At 37.4% G+C, this 27,804-nt stretch overlaps 2 protein-coding genes across 3 annotated transcripts; both read right to left on the bottom strand.

The window, feature by feature from the left end:
- Positions 1-1,116: 1,116 nt before the first annotated feature.
- Positions 1,117-19,439, bottom strand: rprd2a (regulation of nuclear pre-mRNA domain containing 2a). 2 transcript variants are annotated; one of them, XR_004542018.2, is made up of 12 exons: positions 18,955-19,391; positions 13,576-13,705; positions 12,854-13,005; positions 12,085-12,137; positions 11,875-12,001; positions 10,329-10,504; positions 9,222-9,561; positions 7,811-8,023; positions 6,736-6,915; positions 4,317-5,779; positions 1,683-1,834; positions 1,117-1,304 (listed from the first exon to the last, which is right to left on the bottom strand). XR_004542018.2 is itself a non-coding variant. In XM_033975307.2 (10 exons), exons 1-10 carry the CDS (start codon positions 19,121-19,123, stop codon positions 4,431-4,433), a joined length of 2,889 nt encoding a protein of 962 aa, XP_033831198.1. In that variant the 5' UTR covers positions 19,124-19,439; the 3' UTR covers positions 3,645-4,430. The 2 variants fall into 2 exon arrangements, 1 of the variants encoding a protein (XP_033831198.1); XM_033975307.2 differs by lacking the exons at positions 1,117-1,304; positions 1,683-1,834 and having other exon boundaries at positions 3,645-5,779; positions 18,955-19,439.
- Positions 19,440-19,865: 426 nt separating this feature from the next.
- Positions 19,866-27,804, bottom strand: ciarta (circadian associated repressor of transcription a). The gene is made up of 6 exons (XM_033975087.2): positions 27,606-27,804; positions 25,811-26,020; positions 25,117-25,192; positions 24,948-25,026; positions 22,448-22,589; positions 19,866-21,101 (listed from the first exon to the last, which is right to left on the bottom strand). The coding sequence occupies exons 1-6, from the start codon at positions 27,639-27,641 to the stop codon at positions 20,805-20,807; spliced, it is 840 nt and encodes a 279-aa protein (XP_033830978.1). The 5' UTR covers positions 27,642-27,804; the 3' UTR covers positions 19,866-20,804.

Below are 27,804 nucleotides of genomic sequence, written 5' to 3'. Positions count from 1 at the left end.
TTTCAACTGGTTTATGGATGGGTTTTTATTCTCTTTCTTTGGCACAGAGAAAAGTCGTTTTTAAGGACAGGAAACCACCTGTGAATAGGAGGTCTGTGAGGAAAAGGTCAAAGCACTTAGCAATGTACACAGCCATATTAAACTGGAGCTTGCTGCCTCTGAACGATCAATAACTTATATTAGAAACTGGGTGATTGTAATCAATTGAGTGCCTTGTAAAGAAAAGGCAGGGGAAGACATCAATTTGCTGCATGGATGTTATTTTGTTAAAGGCTTTAGCTTTATAAATGTTTTAATTAATCTATAACGAGGTGAAATAAGGTGTTAGGTTAATTATGCATATAGTTTGCTCCTTGTGGAAATAAATGTGTAAACCTACTGTAAGTTTCATTCATGGTTTTGTGTTTGTAAGTCAAGTATTGAGTAACTTACATACAATGGTATAAAGTCTCACATGTTCAAAGCAATTAAGTAGGAATATGACACAAAACTGAGCCCCATTTTGAAAACCACAGCTCTATATATACACACCATTGCTTAATCAAAGCTAAAGGCAGAGTAATATGCCTGAAGTTACATAGTTATTACATTTTCTTTATTACTGTGGACATAATTTGGATATTGCTTTCACTGGGTGCATTTGCATTGGAAGAAAAAAATCAAATAATCAGAATAGAAAACCTAATAACTAAATCTGATGATTGGTATAGGTGTGTGTGTGTGGGGGGGGGGGCACACAACCGACACACTTGTGACGTGTGTCGGTTTATCAGTGGATTTGTAGAATAACTTGTATTCGGAAGACGAAGGAGCATACATTTAAAAGTAACTCCTTCAAACTTTAACATTTTTTCTTTTATTTGTATTAATTTGCTTAATTTTTCACTTCAAAACCTGCACAGGTGTGAACAATCAGAAAGAAATCAGATTACTATTTCAATAATCTCAAAACTCACTCCATGACCTCTCTATGTATATTGTAGTATGAAGGGCCAAAACATTTTAATCATTTTTTAAACATTTTTGATAAACGGAGTGGACTCAATTTACATTTAGACTAAACTATACAATTCTTAATACACCAGCACATTACCTATACTAAAAAGCACACAGTATCAGATTTTATCAAAACACTTTATTGCATAGTGTACAGTTTAAAACACTGACATTTGTGTGTACTCGCAATAAATATCTCAAGAGTACTGGATATTCAAGGCAAGTGGTTTATAGCAGATAATTTGTGTTTGATCAAGATGTTTTATACTTACCTAAACTCGTTCCTGACACTTTTCAAACCCTCATATCTACAAAAAACACACACCATCACTTCATAATACAATATTTGGCCAGTGTATTGGCTGTATTGATGTCCTGTAGGGTATTTTGCATGGTCTAAAACCAAAACCAGAGGAACACAGTCCCCTGGAGGTCCATGGCATTGAAGCATATTTGAATCTAAAATGTTCCTTAATAATGTCTCTGTAGTACAATTTTTATCATTCAAATAAGATAATATAACAGTTATAATTGGTTATATATGTAAACAACTTTAGAACAAAAAAAAAAAAAAAAAAAAAATACCGTTACAGAATAAAGGTGGTACTCAAGAGTGTGATGAGACAATGCTTTGGTGTTGCGCACGATAAAAAAGATTGGGAACCACTGGTCTAAAAAAAACTTACTTAAATGGCCACATCCGCTGCTGATGCTTTGGTAGACATCAGAGAGGTATTTTTCACTGGGAAATCACGGCAGGATTCAAAGAGGAGCTCCGACAAAAAGGAATGGAAAAAACCTCCGTCAAATCAGAGACATCAAAGAACTGCAGCAGTCCCTGAGGAGAAGACATGTAGAGGAGGAGCGAGGGTTAGCACGAGTGACATTCAAAAACAGCAAAGAAAAACAACTATTTATCAGCATTAATATTGAAAACACAGGCACAGATGCAAATATAGAAACACGTGGACACACAATATGAACTAGATACAACTGTAAAAAGACTGATTTTGGACAGCAGAGATGCATCTATGCAGCCTACCACAGTCTAGTTCTTTACAATGACAAGCAAAAAAAAAGGTGTATAAAGTAAAACCAGACACATTCCCTTCAGTGTTTTTTTGTCCCTTCCACTTTCTGACTTTATGAACCTTTGTATTTCTACAGTTTTAAAGGTGGACTATGTACATTTTCCGCCTCCTGCTAGTCTCCATGCATTACAGTACGACATTAAACTTGGTAATCTCCTGAAACACAAGCAGATGACACCACCAGGCCAAGGTACAGGACAGATCTGTGGAGAGGCTGCCCACACTCAGTAAAAAAAAAAAAAGGCATGTTTTTCCAAGAAATATAGGAACAATTATTAACATGTAAGGAAAGTTTAATGGTGTGGAACATTCACAGGTAATACCATTGGACGCAAGAAGGTGGCACACAACAAAAAAACTAATATTGCATAAGAATTACTTTTCCAGTAACTTTTATAAACCAACTATAAGTGCAGGTTTAATGCCATCTGAACTTTTGAGAGGGGCATAGATCAAATCTGATACATATCCTAGATAAATAATCTGACAACAAACTAGTTTGCACTCAGTTTAAATGTAGAAGTAGGTATTATGCATATCACTTTATATAGTATGCATGTGGTAATGCATTTTGTAACACGATGGGGTGTAATGGGGGCGCTGCGGATTTGGCTGTGAACGTCTTTAATACTAGGATATTTTAAATGCATAACATTAAAAGAATGCATATGTATTATTCATAATCTAGTTGTCGGTAGAAAATTATTAGATTATTGCAGTGAAGCAGATCTCCCTATTGGAGTTGACCTCTGAATACTATACGGCGGTAAAAGCATGTATAACAGTAAGACTTAGTTAACTACATTAAATGCTTTCAAATGTTATGCTACCACTTTTTACAGCTATAGACTCATTCCTTAATAATTCTGCTACACACTTGCTATTAAACCCAAGAAAATGCTTTGAACTGAGAAGGAATATCCTTGAGCATCACTTTGAGTGCCAGTATTTACTGGCAGCAGTAATTTAGCCTAAAGGTAGTTAATACTCAAATCATGATCTAGTAGTTCACCTTTCCCTGTGACCCTCACAGTAAAAGCTGAAGTAATCAAAGTGCCTTATAATGAAGTTGTTGTGTGATTATGGAAAACTGTAAAGTTTGTGTTTTTCTAAATTAAAGTGGCCTGATATTGAAGCCGGTGTCTGTCTGAGGGCTAAATTAAGCTGCCCTCAGCGTCTGCGCTCAGACAGAGCAAGTTCAAGGAGACTCAGGTTTAGTCTGACACAAACACTGGCTGTGGTTAACCAGAGGCGCAGGCTGATGGGGCATGAATAAGAGGTGAACTTAAGTAGGAGCATTTAAGGCAAAAGACCCACAGCTCAGAATGCACTTAAACAATCTCAGTAACTTGGAGAATGCACAAGCTAGAGGCAAAATAATATCTTCTAATGTGCAAAGCATACAATTGTCTGAAACATTAAATATTTATTGCTAAATTAGTACTAGTGTTTCATTTTAATGTTAATTTGAATCATCTGAATGATGTCAATGACCGGCACTGGGCTTACTCGGTGACAAAAACTGCATTTCAGGGTTTACTTCTAGAAGAATTCACATTTGAGTGACATGTTTTGGTGAGTTGTGGTGTGGGTTTGCTTGGATGCTTTCAGGACAATGTCCACGGTTCAAAGAAATAAAACAGACAGGTTTTCAAACTCAGATTTTATTTGTGAATACAATGTAAAATGTAACTGAAGATGAAAATCTTCATCCAGGACGCACTTCTTCAGAGGCTGCAAAATACCCCCCCTCTCTCATGTTAAACTGGTGCCGCTCTCCTTCAGAAACTCAACGAGACGAGAAAATGTCGCCGAAACGATATATCGCACTTTTTTATAAAGCAAAGTTTTACAAATATTACATTCACTTGTAAAATAAAAAATGTTTCCCCAAATTTGTACACGAATGAACTTATTAATATAACAAACAATTATTTTTCTTTCCAAAGTCTGATTTTAAATTGATAATTTACCAAAGGCTCCGGATACAGCTTATAGATAAAGATTCACTATGAACTAAACAACAGCAGAAAAAACTGCATCAACTACATTCTGTTGTTACTTTTAGCAAAAATAACTATTTACGATTTCATTTGCCCCGGACAGCGACTGAAGGCTCACTCTGACCATGCACTCACTCGCCCCATGCACTCAGCACTCTTCACTGATCAGAAGCACGTGTTTAGACTGAACCAATAACACAAAGAGTGAATTATATTATATATCCACCTCTTATTCTCTTTACTCTTCTGTCTTCTCTTCTGGTCGTCTCCTTTCACATCTCTGGTGCATCTTGTGTCTTCAAACTGGACATTTCACACTTAACCCCCTCACCTCCTCGATTCAGCGCCGTCGCGGGGGAAATGGTCTTTTGGGGGGAAAGTTGGGACCTCCTCCTCCTCTCCTTGGCCCCGGTCTTTTGCCTCTTACCCAGGGCTCCGGAGCTCGGCCGCCTGGGAACGGAGGTCTTGGGTGCCCCCTTGGGTGATGTCCCAACGGAGGAGGCCTGAGGGGCGGTCTCATCCCCCTCATCCTCATATCAGGATGGTGTGGAAGTGGTGGTCTCCTTGGTAACGGTGCTGCCCCATGTTGGTAGTCATAATATTCATCTTCTGAAGCAGAGAGGGGTGGACTTAAGCGTCCTCTTACTCTTGGTCCAAAATAGGGCTCACCCGGAAGCCCGTAAGGATCTTCTTGAAAACGTTCACGGTGATACATTTCATCTTCATGGTATCGCCTTTCGTCTAAATATTCTGGGGGGAGGGGGTCACAAAGTGGATTGTCTGCATGAAAAGCGGACTTGTGTTGATGGTCATGGACTATAACGCCACTGAGTAAACTGCTAACACCTGATGCTGCCTCTTCAATGGGAGCTGGGTGTTGCTCCAGGACACCAGTAGCTAAACCTGAAGTACCAGGGGGGTTGTAGTAGTCGATAGGAGTGCCATCTGGTGGCTCTTGCACAGAATGATATGGGAACTGTCCAGGCTGCGTGCTCTCCAAAGAGCCTGAAGGCACATTTAAACTTTGCTGAGAGCTGCCTTCTGGGTAAATGGCATCAAACCAACCACTTTCATTGATTTTTTCTACAATATTTGTTATGTTTGTGGTAGCGCTGGGGGGTACATCACCAATTTGTGCCAAAATTTGTTGGTAATTTGCAAGTGGTGCTGTACTAGCTGACTGGGTTGTATTGTCAGCATAAGGATAAGGCTGGTAAGACTGGCCATTAGGAACAACTGAAGGTTGCTGTGGAAGAATGCTACTAGTCTCTCCAGTAGAAACTGGATTGGGATTAAGTCCTACCATTGTTTTGTCCATTACCTCGTCTTGTGTGGGTGTACTCCCTCCCTCATCCCGCACAGGGGTCCCTTCTTGAGCGGGACTTGCTGCATTTGTCGGAGTCGACTCAAGCCCCAAATCAAACGCGCTAAAGGCTGGATTTCCCTGGAGGAAGCAGTGGATTTTGGACTCTAGACTGTCAGATAATGTTGAGGTCTCTGCTTCGGTTAAAGCAGAGGGGGGAGGCTCAGTCTGAGGGGGGCTTTGGTAGGGAAGCGATTGGTTGGAAGTCTCTGAAATGATTGTTGCGGGGGATGAGACTGTCTGTGAGGAGAGAGGAGGCTGTTTCTTGCCTGAAGCTGGAGAGTTGGACAAACGAGGCAAAGGGCTGTTAAGAAGTGAAGAGATACCTGTGGGAACAACAATTTTGGGATGAATGTGTATTCAAAATTATATTGTTTATCATGTCCAAAGGGCATGCGTGATGAAATATACAGTCACCCATTATTAGGAGTCATAATGATACGAACCATCTGCCTAGTAACTTTTGTCTATAAATATTTTTATCTTCTGTGATATACTTTGACCAATTGTTTTTAATAAGATAAAAATTGCGATTGATTAATACGAAAAAAATAAAATAAAAAATTCAAATCAAACAAAACAATTTTTTTGTCATATCATCTAGCCCAACAAAAGACTTTCAGTTTATTCCTTTGAGTAATTTTGATAAATACTGACCCCTACAGACTCAACACAAGAACACTCAACAAGAGCATTGGTTTTAACCCATAAGATCCCACGGTGACACCACCAAACACTTCGCAGAAATGTGTTCTATGTGGTCCACTTGGTCTGTGGTATATCCCACATAATTCTCCTCTAAGGAAAAATGGGTCTGGGTTCTTATGGGTTAAAGATGCTCTGAACCAGTGGTTTTGCGATTACACTTTAGCTCTCAAAATGTCTGCTGTCTTTGGTCATTTTCTGGCTTTGAACACATCAACTCGGGAGAATCTTCATTTAGCGCCATATTGGTGGGCTTCAGATGACATCACATTCCAGTTGGGCAATGACTTAATACAGATGAAAGATTTTTTTATGTGGCGAGTTCCTCTAATAGAAATGATCAGGTTCAACATTTTTGTGTATAAACATTTAGATGTTTCTAGCAAAAATACCACACAATCAATTGGAAAAACTGTCCCCTCCTGGCAGTATGAGATCATCACATTATCTGAAACCCACCAATATATACCACCCACAAATAGGTGTTATGATTAAGTGGCCCTCCATATTATTCTTTCCACCCATCCAATGTCATAATGTTACGGTGTGTAATAGGTGTGAGTATAGTTCTTCTCACCCTCTAGTCCGCCTTTGGCTTGGACTTTGGTGAGTGCGCTGAGCAGGTCTGATGCGCTCATGTCCACTTTGGAGAGGAGTCTGGACAAAGAGTTCTGGTCTTGCAGAACTGCGATAGCGGCTGAGGCAGTATCCACAGAAGAGGAGGCGGACGAGGGGTTTTTAGGGTCCTGTGAGGGTCCTGTGTTAGGAAGATGAGCAAAGTTACAGTTATCTAACCATAATGCAGTGCTTTCACTTGCATATTACTTATGTTTTCAAACACTTTGTAATAGGGATGTCATGCCCATGCTATTATTGATAATTGTGATTATTCAGGTCACGATATAATCATACAACTAAAAAGAATCATGATTTTAAAAACAAGCAATTTCAATTATTACTACACAAAAAAAAAAAAAAGATCCAAAAAGTGCTTTTTTATTTTCTGGTTGACACATTAACTTTACTTTATCTTTCCAAAATCTTGATTTCACTGAAACTCTTTTTACAATAATCGCAACAAAGGTTTGATTTTGTAACATCCTTACTCCAAAATAAACTAATTGTACATTAGATGTTCAAAAAAAGCCAGCACAATCTGTTTTTTTTTTTTATTAGTCAACAAAAAAAAATCCTTGTTAAGATTTACATATAGAAGTGTATAGACAGGAAAAAAATGTAATACTATTAAAATGTTTAATTCATAGACCATATCATTTGACAACTCATTTTGCAAGATCAAAGGTAATGTTTTGATATTTATAATACATATTGTGATCCCAGATAGAAGATCTTCATTGTGCAATCAGAAGAGCAGAACCTTGTCAAAGGACAGCCATTTGCTTAAGACGGCAAGGCAATGTAAAATGATGTCTTTAATCATTTGAATTGTGAAGATTGAAAGTTGTCAAATAAAACTACATGTGCAGGACTCCGGAGAGATGCCTCTTCTATGCAGCGTGTAAAATAAATGGTATGAAGCGTTCTAAAATTCAGAGGATGTAATCTGAAAGCATTTATTATTTAACACTAGTCCCTGAAATGTATCTATAACCAGAGCTGCCCCTCCACACAGCAGTGGCAGCAGCACTCACCTGTGTTCTTTATGACTGAGCTCAAACTGTTGAGGAAAGAGCCAATTTTACCCAGGTCAACACCTTCGACTGCGGCCGCGCGGGGAGTAGTGAGGGGGGCAGCGAGGGGGGCGACCTCCGGGACAGTCGGCTGTGGGACGACTGATGAGTCTGAGCTCTGAGGGGTGGGACCAGGCACCTCTGTCTGACCGGGGTACGCAGTCTGCTCTTCCACTATCACAGAGTGAATGACACCATGAATCATAACTACAGACATACAGAGCTTTAAAAATATCAATAAAAATAAAACTATTGGCACTTTCCATCAGTAACATTAGTACTACTACCTTAAAGGGCCTGTACCTGATTTTGTCTTTATAATAAAGAATAATTTGTCTTACCCCAGTACAGATATAGTGGTACTTTAAAAGCCGCTCTTAAAATCTAAATTAGACAGCTATGTGCTGTCTGCATGCAATTATAAATCATTTTTCATCTGTGAACCAGTAAGCAAAAGTCAGTGTGCTGTTACCATGCTAGTTGTTGTCAGTATTATTGAAAAACTCTGCTCTGGCTTCTGAAAGTTGTGAAAAGCACATAGAAACTTATCACAGTAAATAAGTAGGAGGCTAGGGATGTGTTAGGTAAGTGACAAATAAGTTTGAGTTTTTAACATAGTAAATATCAAGTACAGCATTTTTAATCAGACCTGTAAGGACTGAATGCATCATATTAAAATAAAAGACATTAATTTATTGGTTGTACAGTACAGCTAAAAACAACACACACACAGTTGTCCATACAGGAGATTGATAATAAGGATCACTGTTAATATTTTCATTCATAACAGGAACTTCCAGTGGACAAAGTTAAGTCAGTGTATATATATATGTGTGTGTATATATATATATATATATATATATATATATATATATATATATATATATATATATATATATGCAGTGTGATTAAAACTTGTATAACCACTGAGTATAATAGAACAAATCTAATTCATATATCTTATACAGCATGTCCAAGTCTCTTTACAATTTCAAAATGATTTACAATGATTACAAAGGCAATTGATATCGAAAACAACTTGTCAGTTATAATATTCTCTTGAAGCATTTATAAAGTCTGGCGAAAATGAGAAGTGAAGCTACTAATTAGGCAAAAAAAAGTTTTGAAGGTAGTTAAAAGGTAAAGGTAGAAAACTTCAAACATGGACCGCTCTAGGGCAAATGAGGGATTATATTGACTAATGACTAATTAGCTAACAGTCACTGTCTTGCAGATGGCTAGGGGATTTGTATTTTGTTAATGATGCTCAGAAGTCATAATTATAAAATAGAATAATTTCTTTTGATTGACATGGAAATGAATGAACAAATTAAATGAAATGAACAAAGTAACTATCATTTTAAATCCTCACCTATAATACCGCCGCTGACCATCTCCTCATCAGAGAGCTCCATGTCTTCCACCTCTATATTGTCGCTGGCGCCGATCGTTGCATGTTTTGGGGACCCCCCTGGTGAAGACAGGGGGCTGGGAGCTGGAGGTTCTGCATCGTCATCCAGAGCACAGCCGTCCAGGTCTGGGTCGGGGTGGGCCAGAGACAGGCTGTGGAAGGGGGACTCGGAGCCCGTGGGAGAGGGGGCATCTGCGGAGGGCGAGGGCAGGGGGGAGTCATCCAGGCTGGGCAGAGTGGCCTTCAGGCTGTCCAACTTACGCTTCAAATGGTTCACGCGGTTAGCAAAGGTCTGGTACGCCTGGGATGAAGCAGAAAGAAATGTTGTATATTAGTGGATCTGGAACTTTTTAGATTAATACCAGCTAAGAAAATATTTAGTTTTCAAAGCACCACCAGATGTAAACCAGGTGCAGAACAGGTCTAAATCAGATCTGTTCAGGATTAAACAGCTGTCATAAAAAAAAAACAAATAAAAAAACATACAAAAAACAGACTAATCGATAATAAAACTGCTTGAACAACTTGAACAAGAATTCATATAATTCATGTAGTGATACTGAAAAAAATACTTTGACAGAGACTTTTGACCATTCTCTTGATCTATTAGGACCATTAGCATAGCAATTAGCCTAATAACTTAAAACAAAATATCCTTTCTTTTGAATGGTAAAAAGTCCTCAAAATGTTGCCTATAACAAGAAGCTAATACACATGAACAGCAGAATTAGTGCAAGACCACATAGAACAACTAGACAAGTTATCGTTTTGTGTTGAAGATAATATTATATTGTATTATATCGTCAATTATGTTACTGAGTATTAGGTTTTATTTTTCTTAGAATTCAAATTTTAGACTAAATGACTAAATCTGACAACAAAACTAAAACAGGTCTTAACTACAACTAAACCATGGATAAAATAAAAAATTAAAATAACCAAGGCATAGATGATTGAAAAAAAACAAACAAATAATTTTAAAATAAAGCAACAAAGAAAATGAGAAAACCAGCCTATTGACTTTCACTATATTGCTCATCAAATATTAAACCCTTGGTCTTCACTCACATTTGCTACAATCTTGACTTCTTTGTACTGCATTTCATAAAAGACGTTGGCGTTGGTTAAAGCTTCCAGGATCGGGGCTGATGTTTTATTTTGTTTTTCAAGAAACTTCACAAACTCTTGGAGCTGTGCACTTCCCTCCTCAAAGTCTCTGGAAAATTTCTTTCCTCCAGCTTTATCTGTAAAAAACAAAACAAGTTCAGCAATGTTTTTCATTAATAGGGGACACTATGCCCCCCATAGTCTAACATTCTCCAACACAGTTTAAAAACAACCTTTGGCATCATGAAAAAAAATAAATCACACTTTTTGCCCATTACATTCAATTATACAATAAAAAACCTGCTTAAAGATTAAGTACAAAAAGCAACATTTATACTACACAAATTCTATGAGATTAAATGATTGAAATCAATTATCTTTGTGTCAACATAGTCAGTCTAAAACCCATGGTAAACACTACTCAGTAATCCTGAAATTTTTGACATACCGTACTATAATAAAAATAAATATTTTTTTGGTCAAATTTTCAGGATGCGTTTATATATATATATATATATATATATATATATATATATATATATATATATATATATATATATATATATATATATATATATATATATATATATATATATATATATATATATATACATATACATATATATATATATATATATATATATATATATATATATATATATATATATATATATATATATACATACCGGTATATATATATATCCTGAAAATTTGACCCAAAAAATATTTATTATTATTATAGTATGTCAAAAATTTCAGGATTACTGAGTAGTGTATATGTGTGGGGGTGTGTGTGTGTGGGGGTGTGTGTATATATATATATATATATATATATATATATAAAAATGAAAATGAAAGATTCGGGTTGGAGTTTGTGCCCTGATATGCTTTGTTATAAGTATATTAACACAAAAAGGTAATACATGTGGCATTACTTTTTAATATTTCATGAAAATTGGTCATTTGTGTCCCTAGACATGGAGTAAACATCATCAACATCAACTCAGTTGTTCAGATGTCATTTTTAAACCAACAGAAAAGCAATCTTCATTTATTACTAAGAAATGGACTAAAATGAATATTGTATTACACATTTTCTGGAGAATTCCAATACTGATCTTCAGATATTATGTCAACACAAATGTACCAAAAATGTCTTTAAATTAATTGAGATTTAAGTATCAGAAAGTATAAAATGACTGTAAAATTACCCACAATTGCAACATAAGTTCATTTTAGCTCACATTCCTATTTTTTCCTGATACAACCTTTTTCTGATTTTTACTTTTAATCTGCTCTTTTTACGGCATTTTGAGATATTTTGCCCACTTATTTTCATAATCTTGAATTTCTGTTGGCTGCTAATGGAGCAAAGGATCTCGGTCAATGCAGTTCTACTTTTTAATCATACCACAGCAACCACATACAATGCATTTTTTACCCAGTAGCTTGCAATTAGTTTAAGTGTAATAATCCATAATAATATTGTGAAAGTTTAAATTGCCACCTTTAAGTTTCTTGAGAGTTTCGGTGTTGCAGATGTCGAGCCTCATTGCGGTCAGCTGCTTCTCTCTCAGGTCCACCTCGTCCACAGAGCGTTGGTACTTGGACAGTTGGTCAATAAAGGCCTGAGGCTACAGCAAACAGAAGTCAGACACACACTCCCAAACTATTGTGAAAACAAAGTAATTTCATTGTTATGGTACATTATTCTTACCACAAACTCAGCTACGATCCTAGAGCGTATTTCAGCTTTAGATTCAATTGGTGCTGCAGAAAAGTAAATCAAATTAAATAAAATTACAATAGTCTACATACAGGGCCAAAAGTTTGGAAACATTTAGAGGTTCTCAACCTGTGGTTCACGATCCACTGGTGGTTATAGAGACAGGTATTTTGAGGTTCAAGGTTATATTTAGATATTTTGTGTCTGTGTGTGTGTGTGTGTCTGTGTGTGTTGAGCTCTTCATTTTAATTTAGTAAAAATACTAATTCCAACAATATGTGCAAAATCTAAAAGCAAATCTGAGGTGATACTTGGCAAGAAAAAGTCAAGAAAAAATGTCCTTAACTTAAAAAGTAAAAAAGTAACTTTTTTGGTGGAGGTTCTGCCATCTGCTTGACTTTCTGGAGATGTTATTGCTTTGCCTGGAAATTTCCACATCTCTGGGGGAAAAAGCAGTTGATGCCACCAGTCCAAGGTGCAGATGAGATGAATGTAAAACTGAAATTGTGTTGTCTTCTTTTTTTTGCTATAGAAACATCTCTAACTGAATTGATGCAAGAAAGATTTGTTTCATGCCATATTATGGGTCATTCCAGGCAAAGCAATATCTCCATGGAGACAGGCAGATGGCAGACCTCCATCCAGAAAAGTTACTTGGTGCACCTTTGATTTAAATGTGAGGTGTGTGTTCAAAACTTCCATATGCATTTGGACAATAATATAGTTATTAGATAGTTATAGTCAGATTGATCCAACTTACTTTTCTGTTCGACAGGTGTCTCTGGAGGTGACTCTTCTTTGACCAAAGCACTCCTCAGGTCAGATATAAGGTTGCCTTCATACACACTTCGCTCCTCCCAAATCGACAATATCCTCTCCACAGATCTTATTACCTTGGCATCTCCATCAGAACTGACAAAAACAAGAGAGCAGCTAGCAAAGACACTTCTAATGCACTGTATTTGTACCATATCTTTAGGCATGTCACGGTGAAGAAGTGAGAAGATTTGAGCTGTGGAGCTGTTGAACTTCTATATAACAAACTAATTAGTGTTGCATTCTGAGATTTATTTATTGTATCTCACGTTTTTTGACAACATTGTACATTTAGGACACTTTTTGGGGGATAATTCTTCTTTACAGTTTGGTTTCAAAACATAATTCATCATCTATATTTACTCCATCAATATATCGCAATTAACAATGTGTTATCGTGACAGACTTACGGATCACCTTACCCCACCACCTCTTAGCCCAGATGTATTTGATATTCATTAGATTTTATTATATTCTACTAAAAAAATTCTGTATATTTGTGCCTTATTCGACACAAGTCATTTTTGCTGCATTAATTACTTTGTCATTTGAACTCTATTATCATTTTTGCATTTTGTTATTTTATTGTCTTGTGTGGCATATTGTGTCCCTTGTGGATCAATAAAGTTTATCAGAGTCTAATAAAACATAAAATAAATGACTTACTTGATCAGCAAAAAAGCGTCAACCAGAACTTCAGAAAAAGCTGTTCGGTAAACTATGGCATTTTTCCTTTTACAGTTTTGAATGACATCATTGGCCAGATACAGTAGGTTCAGTCTGTGAGAGGCAGAGGCTGTCAAACAAATAAAAGCAGTGTCAATAATTTCCTAATATAAATCTATTATCAGTATTATTAACTACTATTTAACTTTAAGAAACAATGTCTCAAAACGTATTGGTTTCTTTGTTCCGTATTACACAAAATCGTATAATTCTGCTCCAAGGAAAAGGTAGCATAGATATTCAATGACGGCACCACTCAGATAAGACAAAAAAACGGCTCCAAATTCTCACAATGCAAAACAATCAATTTTCAGATTCAAATAAAGCCACAGTGCAACACAATGGCTTATCATTTACAGAATAGATCATTTACAGAATTATCTCAAAATTAAAAGAGCTGAGTAAAACAACAACTTTCTAAGTTTTAACAACTTTGTCTAATAAATTAAGGCCTGATTATGGAAAAAATAATAATCAGCAAGGGAAGATTATTAAAATGACGAAGAGTGTAGTGCATCAGTGGGCTGAAAATAAGAACAAACAGATGAAATGCAGGAGACGCATTTAGAGTGCAATGAGCAATGGACATATTCCAAGTGAAAACCCTCTAGTCCAGTGTTTCTCAAACTGTGGTATGTGAGATCCTTCAGGTGTTACTTGGACATCATTCATATAGGAGTTAGCCTAATTTACAGTTCATTTTATCAATTTTTTTGCTCTGCTTTGGATAATTTCTTGTTTAGAATTACAGTGGAAATTATGTAGTCCACCTTTAGGCCTTTTTTTTAGCCCAATTGAACATGGAATATACTTGATTTAGATCTGGTGGTGGTACTCAGAAAGCCAAATCTTTTCTGTGGTTGTGAAAGGTTTGAGTAGGGATCCATTGATATATCTGCCGATATTGATATAATTCTTCGATATCGGTATTGTATTTTTGTGCTTCCTCATTCTGTGTGCCCTTTTTGAACAGATTAATGAGTAAAAATGGAAATAAGAGAGCATTATATTGCTGTATGTTTACACAACATATAACAAATAATTTTATATACCAGATAGACATTTTGTTATTTTCACAAAAGTGAAAAGTTAATTTGTGATCCTTACCTTAACTTAACTTAAGATAAATGTGTGGGCTGCGCTATGTAGGGCTATCGATTATTTTAGTAATTGAGTAAGTAATAATTTACTTTGATTAATCAAGTAATCTATACATATTTTACCTTGTATAAAATATCCTATAAGCATATATTGGTTGTGATGGAAATTTAAGTATATTCATGTTGTGAAGAAAATATTCTTACTGTACGTCGTTAAACCCATTTGATCTGTGTCAGTGTGTCAGACCCAGACCAGACATTAACATGTGTGAAGGCTCTGACTCCATCCCACAGGAAATCCGTTGTTGTTCTATCTGTCTAAGTGTAAAAGTTCTTCATCATATGGGTGTGAAACAAAAGTCACTCTGCTTTGAAATGTATTTAGCATTGTCATTCTGGTATAAGATACTCAGAGCTGAGATGCTCAGGGGCACTTAGACTGGGGAACTAGGGGAGTAGAGGAAGGACCAGGAGATGCCAAAAGGTGCCAGTCTGTGGCAAGGGCAGGCCTGGGCCCTGTCCTTTCTGTATCTGCTGTAACAAAGAACAAACCTTTTTCTGTATTTCAAAACTCACTGAGCTTCGCAAATGGATTACTTTTCATTGAGAATTGTAATTTTTTCCACAACATTTTTATTATCAATTTACTTTACTGTATTGTAAACAGGCCACATTAAATGTGAACTACAGTTACAGTGTCTATGAATTAATTGAATAGAAAATAAAGTTATTTCCCATCACTAAGATAAGAGTTGAACATCTACACGTGTTTATCCTGCCGTGTTGTGCTTAGAGCTCCATGTGCTGTTCACTTCAGCCTCCATGTCTTCGCCTCTCGTCGCAATCTTTTATTGATTTATTTTACTGGTTTGTTTTCATCATTGTGGTCTTCTGTGCTCTCGCACACAACTAGACTCCGCTCCCTGAATTCACTCATGGATCTAAAATACCCCATGCTCTCTACTGTTGCGCAGTCGCTGCTGTGCAGGCAAATATTGGATATCAGTAAAGGCAAAAAAAAAAAAAATCAGCCCATCACTCTTTGAGAGCCACTGTTCAAGCCGTTTTCACTCACAGAAACAGAGGCCTGTGCATAGAACACTCCAGACTTGGCATTAATAATATTTTCAATTCTCGATAATGTCATTTTTTGTAATCATTGGGTGTAATAAATGCAAATAATAAATTAATTTCACAGCCCATTTACAACATCAATAAATACTATCATTTATGAAAGTTTACAAATCAATCCCAGCTAATATAGATGTCTATCATTCTTGCAGGCCAAGAACTAAAAGCTAGAGTTTTGCATAGGGTTAGGATTGTCAAAAATATGGAAAATTAGATACTAATCGATACTAAAACTTGTACTAGTAAAACTAGATACTCATTTGAGCAGAACAGAAATGAATCTTTCCTGAATAGCTGTAGAAGAGCTTGATCAGTTGCAGAACAAGTATAAGACCACAAAGACTACTGTACGCCCATAGACCACTATGGAACCAACCTGGATGACTGAGGGATTACACAGATAAGGCCACATGGTAATATAAAATAAAGTTTTATTATTTATGTTGAAAATTACATTACAACATTTTGTCTCAAAATCTGTACCGTGTATCAAAATAGAGTTTGAAGGTTTAGTATTGTGACTAGGCCTGTGACATTAAATACTATATCAACTAATCAGGGAGATAATCTTGCTCTAGGGTTACTGTGTCAGTGGAATAATGCCATTCAATATTATCATTTATTGTCTACATTTTCTACAGCAATATTGTGACAGGTCTACACTGACACCACTATTGCAGCCTGCCTGTTTGTAGCTATTAACCATATGACTCCAAACCCAACCAATAATCTCAAATAAAAATATACAAACACGCCATACCTCACTGCCAGCTAAATAAAGAGATTTACTCTACATGTTGTAATCAACTGTTTTGAGCAAAAAATAAAGAAATGTTTTAGCAAAGTCAAAGCAATCTTATGATAATCTAATAAGAGTGGCACAATAGTTTGTTTATAGACACAATGTCAGCATTTAACTCAAAAGTTCAGCCGTTCAAATCTAAACAAACCTGACTGATGACATTTAAACACAAACTGAACTGTACATGTCAAAATGTTGTACCTCCAATCAGCAACAAAAGTGCCCTTTGTCACTGTGCAGATATGTCTAACTCTGTCAGACTTAGGAATTTGGGGGCCCTCCCCATAAGGAGCCATTACCTATAGGCAACTGTTTTGCTTTTGAGTGGTAGCACCTCTAGCTTTTTAAAATGGGGTAACATAGTGGTTCTTTTGGCTGTGTATGGTTAATACCTTATATGTAAACAGCATTAAACAAAGGGGGGGCATCCCCCCCGAATAAAAAAAAACAAAAAACATTTCCTGTATTTTGGAGCAGTTTAAATATGCAATATGTAACTTTTCTAGTAGGGAAGCGGTTTCTCTTTACAAAGATGCTAAATTGCCTACACTGTTCCAAATATCCATCTTGCATTTAATCAATTGTAGTTTTTATGGACAAAAAGAAAATAAAAGCATTTTCACTGTGTGTCTTTCTCTGCTCAGACCTGGCCTGTACCTTGGTCTTAAAGAGTAATCTGCTCTTCTGTGGAATATTTTAGGCAAAGCAAAAAGCTCACCAAAAGTTACATAGTGCATCTTTAACATGTTTCACCAAATTTAGCTTGTAATTTTATTTAATTATATAGGTTACAATATATTGTATGTTTTCTACACCTCCCCTATATTTTCTATTTTAGCTTTATTAACTTTATTTTACAAACTTTTATATTTACTCATTATTAGCGATATTACCGTATATCATCCCATCCCTACACACAATACATTAATTTATGCGGATTCATTGCTCATTCACACTCATGTAGAGAACAAGGATAACATATAGTTTTTTTGTAGCCTTGAGTGTGCATTTTCTCTTGTCTTGTCAACTTATTTCTTGTGTAACCAGGCCTTAGCTGAAGTAATCCATACCGTGGAGACACTTGGTACGGTTCACTGTAGACAGTGGAGACACTTGCGGCCCGTACCAATCTGCACCACAGCGAATCAGTGGAAATTAAGCTATTCTGAGTCAACCTTACCCCACAGAAGTCCTCCTCATGCCTCTCAAAAATATTTCATTAGATGCTGAAAACAAAAGCCACTGATAAAATCCAATATGTTGGTGCCTGTCTGGCTTGTAAACATCTTTGAAACTACCGTAGCCCCAGCAGGGCTCCTCCCACTCAGTGTGCACTCATGCACTAGTCCATTCTAGTGCCAGAGGGGGGATGGCTGAGATAGCTAAAATACATTCCACATTCAAAAAGTACTTGTTAGCCTTTTTCTTTTTGTAACACTGTGGGAAAAGTGTTTTGGTGCTTTGGTCTAATGATAGTGTGGAAGGGCCTCTGATGGGGGAGGGCCCCAAATCAAGCTGTTGCCTAATGGCAAGTCCACCACTGTATTTGCAGCAAGGAAGACATCAAGGAAAAATGTAACTCACACACTACAGCCAAAAGGACATCTATATAAACCTGCTCATTTATTTTATATTTTATGTTTTAGGTTTATGGCTGTTTTGTGGTTATGAAGTCCATCTAGGGTAGCTGTATTCTTTCACTGTAAAATTATAAATATAAGGTTTGTACTGTACATTGATTACATAACATTAAAACTAACAATAATCACGTAAAATGGAAGTGTACATGGTTGAACAAATTCCGATTGACTCCCGAGTGTATCCATAGAGAAGTTATTGATTTGCCCTCGAATGTTCCACAGTATGGCTTTTAATGTGTCCATGTTGCATATATTAAATTACATGTGGTTTTATTACTCAAAAATACTTGCATGCATTCTTACTTTGAGCGGCCTCGCCTCTGTACAGATCTGACCTAAGTGGCCTGGTGGCATCACCCACTTGTCTCCATGAAGGCAGATAAGGTTATGCCATAGTCTAACATTCATTGCCATACTGTGGAATATGTCAGGCAAGGCAATAAAATCTCCACGGAGACAAAGTTTTGCGTTTAAGAAATTGAAAATGAGCATCCCTGTTACAAAAATACTACACTATTACTGAAATTAAAGTGCATATTTGTTTACAAGCCTCAGCAAATAAAGTTCCTCCTGTGTTACAGTAATAGTGTTTATCTGTGCGTGTGCATCTAACTTTACAGCCTCTTGTGTCATGTTCAGCACTCACCTTTCCTCACATGTTTGAGCCACTGGCGCACAATTACACTGTGGTATTTCTTGTTCTCGATGCACCAGGTAGACAGCCCTTGTATTGAATCCATGGTGTTGGTCACATTTTGAAACTTTCTGTCTAAAGTGGACTCCAGAGAACCGCCAGAAGACGCTCCCGCAGCCATGATATTATCCACGTAAAACGTTCTACCTTCTATTCAAAAAGCTTGGAAGCAGGCTAGGTTAGCGTAGCACAAATATTACAACGTCCTCACGTCGCTCCGCGTTCATCATGACACTAAAAAACTCAAAAATAAAACTGTTACTTCGTATGACCTCTTATCTACTTGGGATTTCTCGCTTGTAACTTTTAACGGGCGCAATAACATAATATTGCATGACATTTGAAGCTAACACCTAGCGATCCCATACAGCGTTGTTTACTCGTGGACTCTGAGCGGCGCAGCGCACTTCCGTAACGATAAATTAAATCGCGCCCTCTAGTGGAAAGAAATCAAAACGTTTATAACGGCGCTGTGTCTGTCTATGAGCTACATTACACGAGTCCATTCACATTCAACATGTCCATCTTTTTTGAGGTGGCCGCCAAATATAACGCAAATAACCAGTTTTGGGGAAAAAATTAGCTGGTTTTTTTTGGACTATATTTTTGACTGACACAGCTTCCTGCACACTTTGTCTCTTTATTTCCTTATGTGGGCTTATACTTGCAGTGTTTGACTGTAAAACAAAATATAAACATTTGTTATGTAACTTGTATACGGGTCATTGAGGTAAAGCTGCTCTGGCTGCATTAAAACAATACATCAATGGCGAAACATCTACTCTCCCGTCTAGTCTCCGGGTGGCTGCTTCTCATATGTGTGATCATGTGTAAGATTATGTGATACACAATACAAGCACACATTCTGCATTAAAAAGAAGCTATGCTGTTTATTTTAATACATTGAAATGTTGCATTGAAATTGCAATTATTTAACAGTTTTGTGAAACATTAAGCAGAGTTCCTTAAAAAAAAAAACATACAATAAAGATCTAAAACAATAACAACAACAACAAAAGCCTTCAAAAATGCATCAAAAGGAACAAAAGGTGCTAAAAGTTTAAGGCCAGCTTTATTACTGGCTGCATTTTTTCTCTTTTTAGGCCTAAATATGTAATGTTATGTGTTCTGATTGTCAAGTTAAGGCCAACCGGTGCAAACCACCAGAGATTAAATTCCATTCAACATGAATGATATGACTTTTTTCTATAAACAATGGTCCACAATACTTGAAATGTTAATGTGTTGAGAACCCACAGGTTTCCCTAAAACAGTAAGGAATTTTCACCTCTGAAGCTTTAAACAATCTAAATACACCATCCATTAGACTAGGACATTCTTTCCTCTGTTTGAACATTTTATGACATTTTTTTACCTGGAAAAAATAAAAGCTAAGTGCAAATGCACTCTTTTACTTGCACTAGATGTCATTTGTCTTACATTTTAAAATTCATGAATGTGCATACTTTGGTCAACAATCATCCGTGTTCTGAAATTCCCTCATGTCATCATTGTATGTTTGAATTTTTGTATCGTCTCCACTGACTTGGGATTCTTGCGCACCTTAAACTATTAAAAGCGATTCTCTTGTTGACACGTGGGCCAAAGTCCAATGAAGTATAAGCTGATGACCATCAAGTGGTATAAATAGTCCCCTGTCCATTTTGTGGTTAATGACTCCATGTTGTGTCTCTCCACCTCTTCTTGCCCCGCGGCGGTCACATACTGCTGCAGTGTGAGCTTATGTAACACAGACTATCCTTCACTCCCTCCCGCTATAGCACCTCCATGTGGCAGGTCGGCTAAGGTGAATCTGCTGTTGTTGTACTTGAAGATACAGCGCTGTCCTGAGTTACCGGAGCATGTTGACATATCCCACAATGCATGTCTTTATCTTCCAATTCTGATGAAGCAATACACTCATGTCCATCTGCACAACTAGGCTCCAATTGTTTGTTAGTCCTTGCCCTATAAGAGCTTTGTTCATCCAATTCAGGGAGACACGTCACAGTGTCACAAATTGCATGTTTTTCCTGCTGTTTATGCTTTGTTGGAAGTACGCCAGAGCAGTCAGGATCAGGCCAACTCATCTTTCTCTTCTGCAAATTAAAAAACAAAAACAGCACCATGATATTTGGAAAAAGAGATGTTTAACATTTACATAAATATGACTGAACGCCTTGAATTCTTTTCAAAATAAATCAACACAAGAAGGTAATATCATCTCTGTAAGTTGTTTGGATCCGTTTTGTCTCTCAGTCCCTATTTCTGACACAGCTTAATGCTTTACTTCATTCGCTATGCTATTTTTGTAAAAGAATTATGCAACAATCAGACTTAACAATATGACCATAGAAGCTAACATTACAGATAATCTCTGGCACATGTTTCGGGGTAGAATTTTTTTAAATATCAAGTTAACATTTACTTTATTTTTTCAATGTAAGAAAATAGTTTTGTGCATTTATTTGGCAAGGATCATATGTTATGACTAGATAGGGAATCTCCCAAACTTCAGTTGTCAATATATTCCAAAACATATGACAATGTTGCTTAAATCAAATATATTGTTGTTCACCATTTATCATTATAGGCGACATAGAACAAAAGAGGCCTAGTTTTGAGAACTTCAACAACAGGAAACCGCTGTTACAAAAAAAGGTTTTGTTGAGCTGGGTGCTGGATCGATTCCAACATGAAAATGTGGCAGCAACAGTTAGACAGATCCTCCCTACTAGACAGAACATTTTGTAACCTTGTGTAATTAAGAATTATATCACTTCAATTGCTGTGTAAGCTTGATCCTAATTACAGAATTTCCTTGTTTGGTATTTAACATAGAAACGCACAACGCCCAAGGCCAATGTTAATAAAACGGTAATCCAGTGACGCAGATATGACTCATTGGAATAGATTGTGTTCACAGACGCATACCAAGCAAAGAGTCGGTAGTTTAAAACTGAGAACAATTCTATGGTAGACTTTGCTGTTAAAAGTGTCAAAATTCAGAGCTCTTTATAAGGTTAATGGTACTGGGGCTAAACAAACAAAAAATAAATAGATAGAGTTCAACATTGTCTTAGTCAGCACAATTTCAAAGCTAAAGAAGTTCAGGCATTTTTAAAGGTGTGACTATGTAACTTTTTGTTGGGGATCTGCCACCTTCATGCTTAGAATGTTTAACTGTATGGCTTTAAAAATATTTAGCATTTATTCATTTACATGTGTTTTACTTGCTGTAAAATACCTTGCAAAACATGCTCACCTTTCCATAGATCTGACCTATACTTTAGCCTGCTTGGGTCCATGGAGATAGACACGGAGATAGACACGTTTAATGCCATACTGTGGAACAATGTAATAACATTTCCATGGAGACGAGAAGGTAGTATACCCACCATCAGAAAAGTTACATAGAGCACCTTTATATACATAAATTACAAACCTTGACTGGGATATTCAGCTGATTCTGGCACCAGTGATGAGAACGCTTTGAAGTTTTGGGCTGATTTGTCTTTGTTTTGTCCTGAGGAAACCAGGCCTTCAACATTACTTCAATCTGCAGAAGATTATGGAGGTATTTCTCACTGCAAGAAAAAAAACAAAGTGTAAATTTCTGGTAGATCCAAGTAATATGGTATTAAAATGTAAATATGATAGCCCCAGGACAGGTATTGTTACAGGTCCATTATATAAAATGGTCCACTACCTGCTCGTCTCCATGGAGATGTTATTGCTTTGCCTAGAATATTCCAAAGTATGCCATGAATGCTCAAAGTAAGAATGCATGTTTTCTGAGGTATTTTTGAGCAATAAAACCACCTATATTAAATCTAAGATACCGAAGTTTAATGATATCGTGGAAGATTCCAGGGAAAGCAATAACATCTCCATGGAGACAAGCAGGTAACGAACCCAGTCAAAAAAGATTATATATTATATAAGAGGGGTGAGACCACCTGCGGAGGGTGAGGAGGAGATTTTTTTTTATTATATCTATCTATATATCTCTCATCCTCACCCGCTGCGGGTGGTCTCAACCCCTTTTTCCACACTCAGGTCCTCTACCAGGCCTGGGAACTTGAGGGTTCTGCACAGTATTTTTGCGGTTCCTAGTATTGTACTTTTTTGGACTGAGAAGTTTGATTTATCTGTAGCTACTCCTCCAGCTTGGGGGTCACTGCCCTGATTGCTTGGATGACCACGGGCACCACTGATACCTTCAACTCCCAGGCCTTCTCCAGTTCTTCTCAAAGCCCTTAGTCTAGTCTAGTCTAGTCTAGTTTCACATGTTCCTTTTTCCTGATGTTCCCATCACTTGGTACTGCGATGTCCACCACAACGGCTTTGCTCTGTTGTTTATCAACTACCACAATGTCCAGTTGGTTCGCCATCACCATTCTGTCAGTCCATATCTGGAAATCCCAAAGGATCTTGGCTCGATCATTCTCCACTGCCTTTGGAGGTGTTTCTCACTTTGACCTTGGGGTCTCCAGTCCGTACTCTGCACAAATGTTTCTGTAAGCTCCAGATATGCTTTCTCTGCCAGCGTCTTACGCCCTTCAGTTATGTGCTGGATTGTCTCAGGGGCCTTCAAACCAGATTTCTCAAGCCACTGGTAGGATTTCTTGAGATCAGCCACTTCAGTTGGTACATCCCATGCAGGGGCTTGTCCTTCCATGATGGTACCTCGAGCACCTCTTCCTCTGCGCTCCACTGTCTGAGACATTTGCTGTTGGGGTCTTGTCCTTGATGTACTTATGGATCTTGGGTGTTTCATCCTGCACAGTGGCTCTCACACTCACCAGATCTCAGCCTCCTTCCTTACGGCTCATGTACAATCTCATGGTGATGGATTTGTTGGAGGCATTTGGCTGTGGCTGTTTTCTTGTTTCCTCTTAAAGGTTGTCATTTGCTTGTGGGATACCAAGGTACTTGTAACTGTCCTCAGTGTCTGCTGTTGTTCCTTCTGGGAGTGAAATCCCTTCTGTGTAGAATACCTTCCCTCACTTTGCCATCATCCGGCTACACTTCTCAAGCCCAAATGACATTACAATGTCTGTGCTGTAGATCCTGGTGGTGTGGATCAGTGAGTCGATATCTTGTTCATTCTTAGCATACAGTTTGATGTCATCCATGTAGAGGAGGTGACTAATGGTGGCCTCATTCCTGAGTCGGTATCCATAGCCAGTGTTGCTGATGATTTGGCTGAGGGGGTTCAGGCCTATGCAGAACAGCAGTGGGGACAGTGGTCCTTGTTCTATGCCACATTTGATGGTCACTTGTGCAAGTGGCTTGCCATTGGCCTCAAGGATGGTTTTCCACAACCTCATTGAGTTTGCAATGAAAGCTCTTATGCCACGTTCACACGGGGCATCAGGGGCATCGAGTTTACATTCAAAGTCTATGGTGGATGCGCATCTTGGCTGCCCGGCGTTTTTAGTGCACGTTTTCAAACGTCACAGTGGGGTGCATCTGGCATTGACGCGGCACGTCTTGAGCATTCAGGCATCGGGTGTTCTGTTCATGCGTCCAAACCGTCAGATGCCAGCGTTGAAAAGGCTAAACTTTTGGTGTTTATCGCGCAGCGTCCACCAATCAGAGACTATGCTCCAGTGATTTAGTTACGCCATTATCCGGAAAAAGATAGAAAGAGAAAGACATCAGCCACACACTAGTGGCAACTTAGTTATGCTGGGTGCACTGGCTAGCATAAAGGCTAGTCACGGACACAGACACACCACCACAGAGCCAATCGCATCCGTTGATGGGTTTTATGTAAAAAATACACTAAAGCCACTCTCTCACATACATATATATATATACACAAACTACTACTCACACTACTCACCAAGAATGTTTTTAAACAATGACATTCAAAAAATGACAACTCCTTCCAAGACCTTTGTGTGAGCTTGTAAAAATGCCTACTGTTACTTGCTTACCCCATTTCAGGCTTCTGCAAAATACCCACAATCCTTTGCAGTCTGTCAATGGCAGTGCTCTGTTGAAAACTGGTCAGACCTGCAATAGTTACAAAAGACCATAAGCAGGGTTAGCTGGAAGATAATCAAAGATATCACATATCCGTAGAAGCTTCCTGAGTGCACACACCTTTGTCAAAACGACCGCTTTTTAGTCCATGAAGAAGCTCCAGTAAAGGACGGTTAAACCTTTGCAAATCTGCACACTGCAAAAATATAATGAAAATGTTAAGTAAAAAAAATATATTCAATTTTGTTTTAATTATTATTATTATTACATCATTACATACTACTAAGCAATAATTTTCATCATATCATGTGCCCTACTAGTTATTAATGCCTCTCTAGCCTCCATGTTTTAAGCATAATTTATTATCACTTTGATATACATTGATATTAAATTGTATAGTGAGTTTTATTTTTTTGGTTGTGTGTGCAAATTATTGTACACAAAGGGTAAATCAGTTTCATAATGTTTTAGCAGATTCATTTTAACTGTCAAACCAGAGTTAAATCAAAGCGTGATGAGAAAATAGACAGGGCAAAATAGACTGTAGTCCAGGTGTAAATAAGACTAGAACTACCTAACTAAAGACTAAACTAGGAATTAGCAAGCTTCAAACAATGTCTATATAATATTTAATCCAGGACTGAAACAGGACTCAACTCTGGGAAATAGTTACTGGATCAAAACCAATGTAAATTATCCAAGTTTGTGTAACACCACTGATCCCTCCCCCCAATTTGAGAACCACAGTGCATAGAATCCACATAATGGCAAATGCAAAACAGCCAAGTGCATGTTTTAAATTAGCTGTACCCACTTTCTGAGCAAACGCCAGATCTCCCGGTGAGGCGGTAGACTTTTCTGTTGTAGAGTGATTTGAATGAGTCAAAAAGCATTGCCCGGAGTTCGGTATGTGTTTATCTTTGGTACAGGACGTGCTCGGTTGACCGCTACCTCCCTGATCCTCTGCAAAGACGTCTTTGGGAAGAAAGTCTGGGGAGCTAGAGACACTGCCTGTTGAATTCATCTGCAAAATAATTGAGGAATTCAATGATTATTTAGACAGATGTAGACATACTGACAAAACTATCATATCACAATATCACAGGTCTTTAAAAATACATTGGATTTGTTCAGTGGTATATAAACAGAATGAACTACAGTACCATGATCAGTGTAGAAAACATGGACAAAGAAGTTATTAGTTCTATGAATTTTAAGGATTGCACTAAAACGTCTCTGTTGTTGTTTAATCATTAATTCAAAAGGACATTTCGTCAGACCCAGAGTTAGCGAGTTTACGTCATAACTGGCAGGAATTACTACTTACATCAGCAGTCTTTCCTTAGTATGGGAGTACTACTTTTTTATTTGACTTTAAGTCATTTTTTGGTTTACTTGTATTGAGTGGTTTCCTTTATGTAAGATAAATTTAATGTTTTTTGGGGTTTTTTAAGTTCCAGAAAAGTTGATGAAGTTAAGATGCTTTTAATTTTGACTGTTGAGCAATATTCATGATATATTGGCCCACTCCACATGTGTTTTGTGTAAACAACTTTTTAAAACTTTATTGGTTGTTTTCACATTCAGTAGAGCGAGATTACTTTCACATAAGTAAAAATTATTAGGCTAATTTAAACATTTGTTCATTTTATGGGCTATATTTCTAATACTATATAGAGGCTATAGCCTCATATAACCTGTGGTTCTCGTCCCCATCTGCCCCACTTGAAAGTTTGAAAACAGTACTTGTTTACCCAAAGCAGATGTGGAGTGTCGCAATGTATCCTCAATGTATAGCTATCAAATTACTCAACAACACTCAACACACAAAACCAGCGCTGGACCACTGCCAAGAACTTGTATTGTAACCCAATAAGAACTGCATGTACTATGCTGGTTAATGACTAATCTCTATTGACACGCCAAAAACGTGTCATATTATTATTACTGCGAGCGTTTGTGGAACATTTTGATCTCTGGTGTTTCCAGAACCGTCTGTGGGCGGAACTAATGTGCGCAGGTTATGCAAGGACAGCAGCTGGACTGTAGATTGTCACCTCATTTAACTCTTGTAATATTATGAGACGATTAAAGCCCCGTGCATAAAATAGCATAAAGCGCTATTTAAAGACTAGTTACGGGACATTATGCAAGACTCTCCAAGATTAAAACAGGTGGGCTAGTAGTTTTATAGCAGCTGGAGCATGCAAAGAAAACCTACTCATGTTAGACTACTAGAGAGCAGACACTGTGAGACTCTAGACCCCTCAGATCTAAAACTCTCCCACATGGCCTAAAATCACTTGCAGTAACCTATCCATTATCATAACAAAATTTGACTTTGTTGCTTTTTGTATATTTCAAGCATAGCCTAGGGTAAATGTGACTACAAAGATCGAATTAAGAATTTAAATTAAATAGACATGACATTTATAAACCTACGACATACACTGTAAGAGATTAAATTATTTAAACAATTAATTTGTGCTACAATAGTCTCAACTAGTCCATGGGAAACATTACAACTAGCCTAAAATACCGGTAATACGTTTATAAATCTCTGATAACCTGGGATTTTGTCCAGGCTATAATAAAACAACAGTTCTTACCGTTTTGCGATGCGACAATGAAAAGCGAGTAAACATAGAAAATCGACCAAAAAGGCACGTAAGAGTTATTGAAATGATTTCGTATGAATCCACAAGTGTGCAAAAAAGCCCGATAACCGTTAAAAAGCCGATGATACGACCTTTCCGGCTCCACTCCTTTGTAGTTTACCTTGACAAGTGTCCAACTCGTGCTAAAGTC

This window comes from Periophthalmus magnuspinnatus, chromosome 11, assembly GCF_009829125.3.
Source record: "Periophthalmus magnuspinnatus isolate fPerMag1 chromosome 11, fPerMag1.2.pri, whole genome shotgun sequence".
In the NCBI taxonomy this organism is placed as follows: domain Eukaryota; kingdom Metazoa; phylum Chordata; class Actinopteri; order Gobiiformes; family Gobiidae; genus Periophthalmus; species Periophthalmus magnuspinnatus.
Note: the sequence above shows the minus strand (reverse complement) of the source record. Positions and strands in the feature narration are given on the sequence as shown.

Excerpts from the sequence above, each read along its gene's own strand:
- rprd2a (XM_033975307.2), bottom strand. The coding sequence starts at position 19,123 with ATGGCTGCGGGAGCGTCTTCTGGCGGTTCTCTGGAGTCCACTTTAGAC. Across the intron at positions 13,706-18,954 it reads GCTCAAACATGTGAGGAAAG|CCTCTGCCTCTCACAGACTG; the intron begins GTGAGTGCTGAA and ends TTTGTTTGACAG. Across the intron at positions 8,024-9,221 it reads GGTCAGCGGCGGTATTATAG|TGGAAGAGCAGACTGCGTAC; the intron begins GTGAGGATTTAA and ends ACTCTGTGATAG.
- ciarta (XM_033975087.2), bottom strand. The coding sequence starts at position 27,641 with ATGTTTACTCGCTTTTCATTGTCGCATCGCAAAACG. Across the intron at positions 26,021-27,605 it reads CATTGTCGCATCGCAAAACG|ATGAATTCAACAGGCAGTGT; the intron begins GTAAGAACTGTT and ends ATTATTTTGCAG. Across the intron at positions 21,102-22,447 it reads AGCTGAATATCCCAGTCAAG|AAGAGAAAGATGAGTTGGCC; the intron begins GTTTGTAATTTA and ends TTTAATTTGCAG.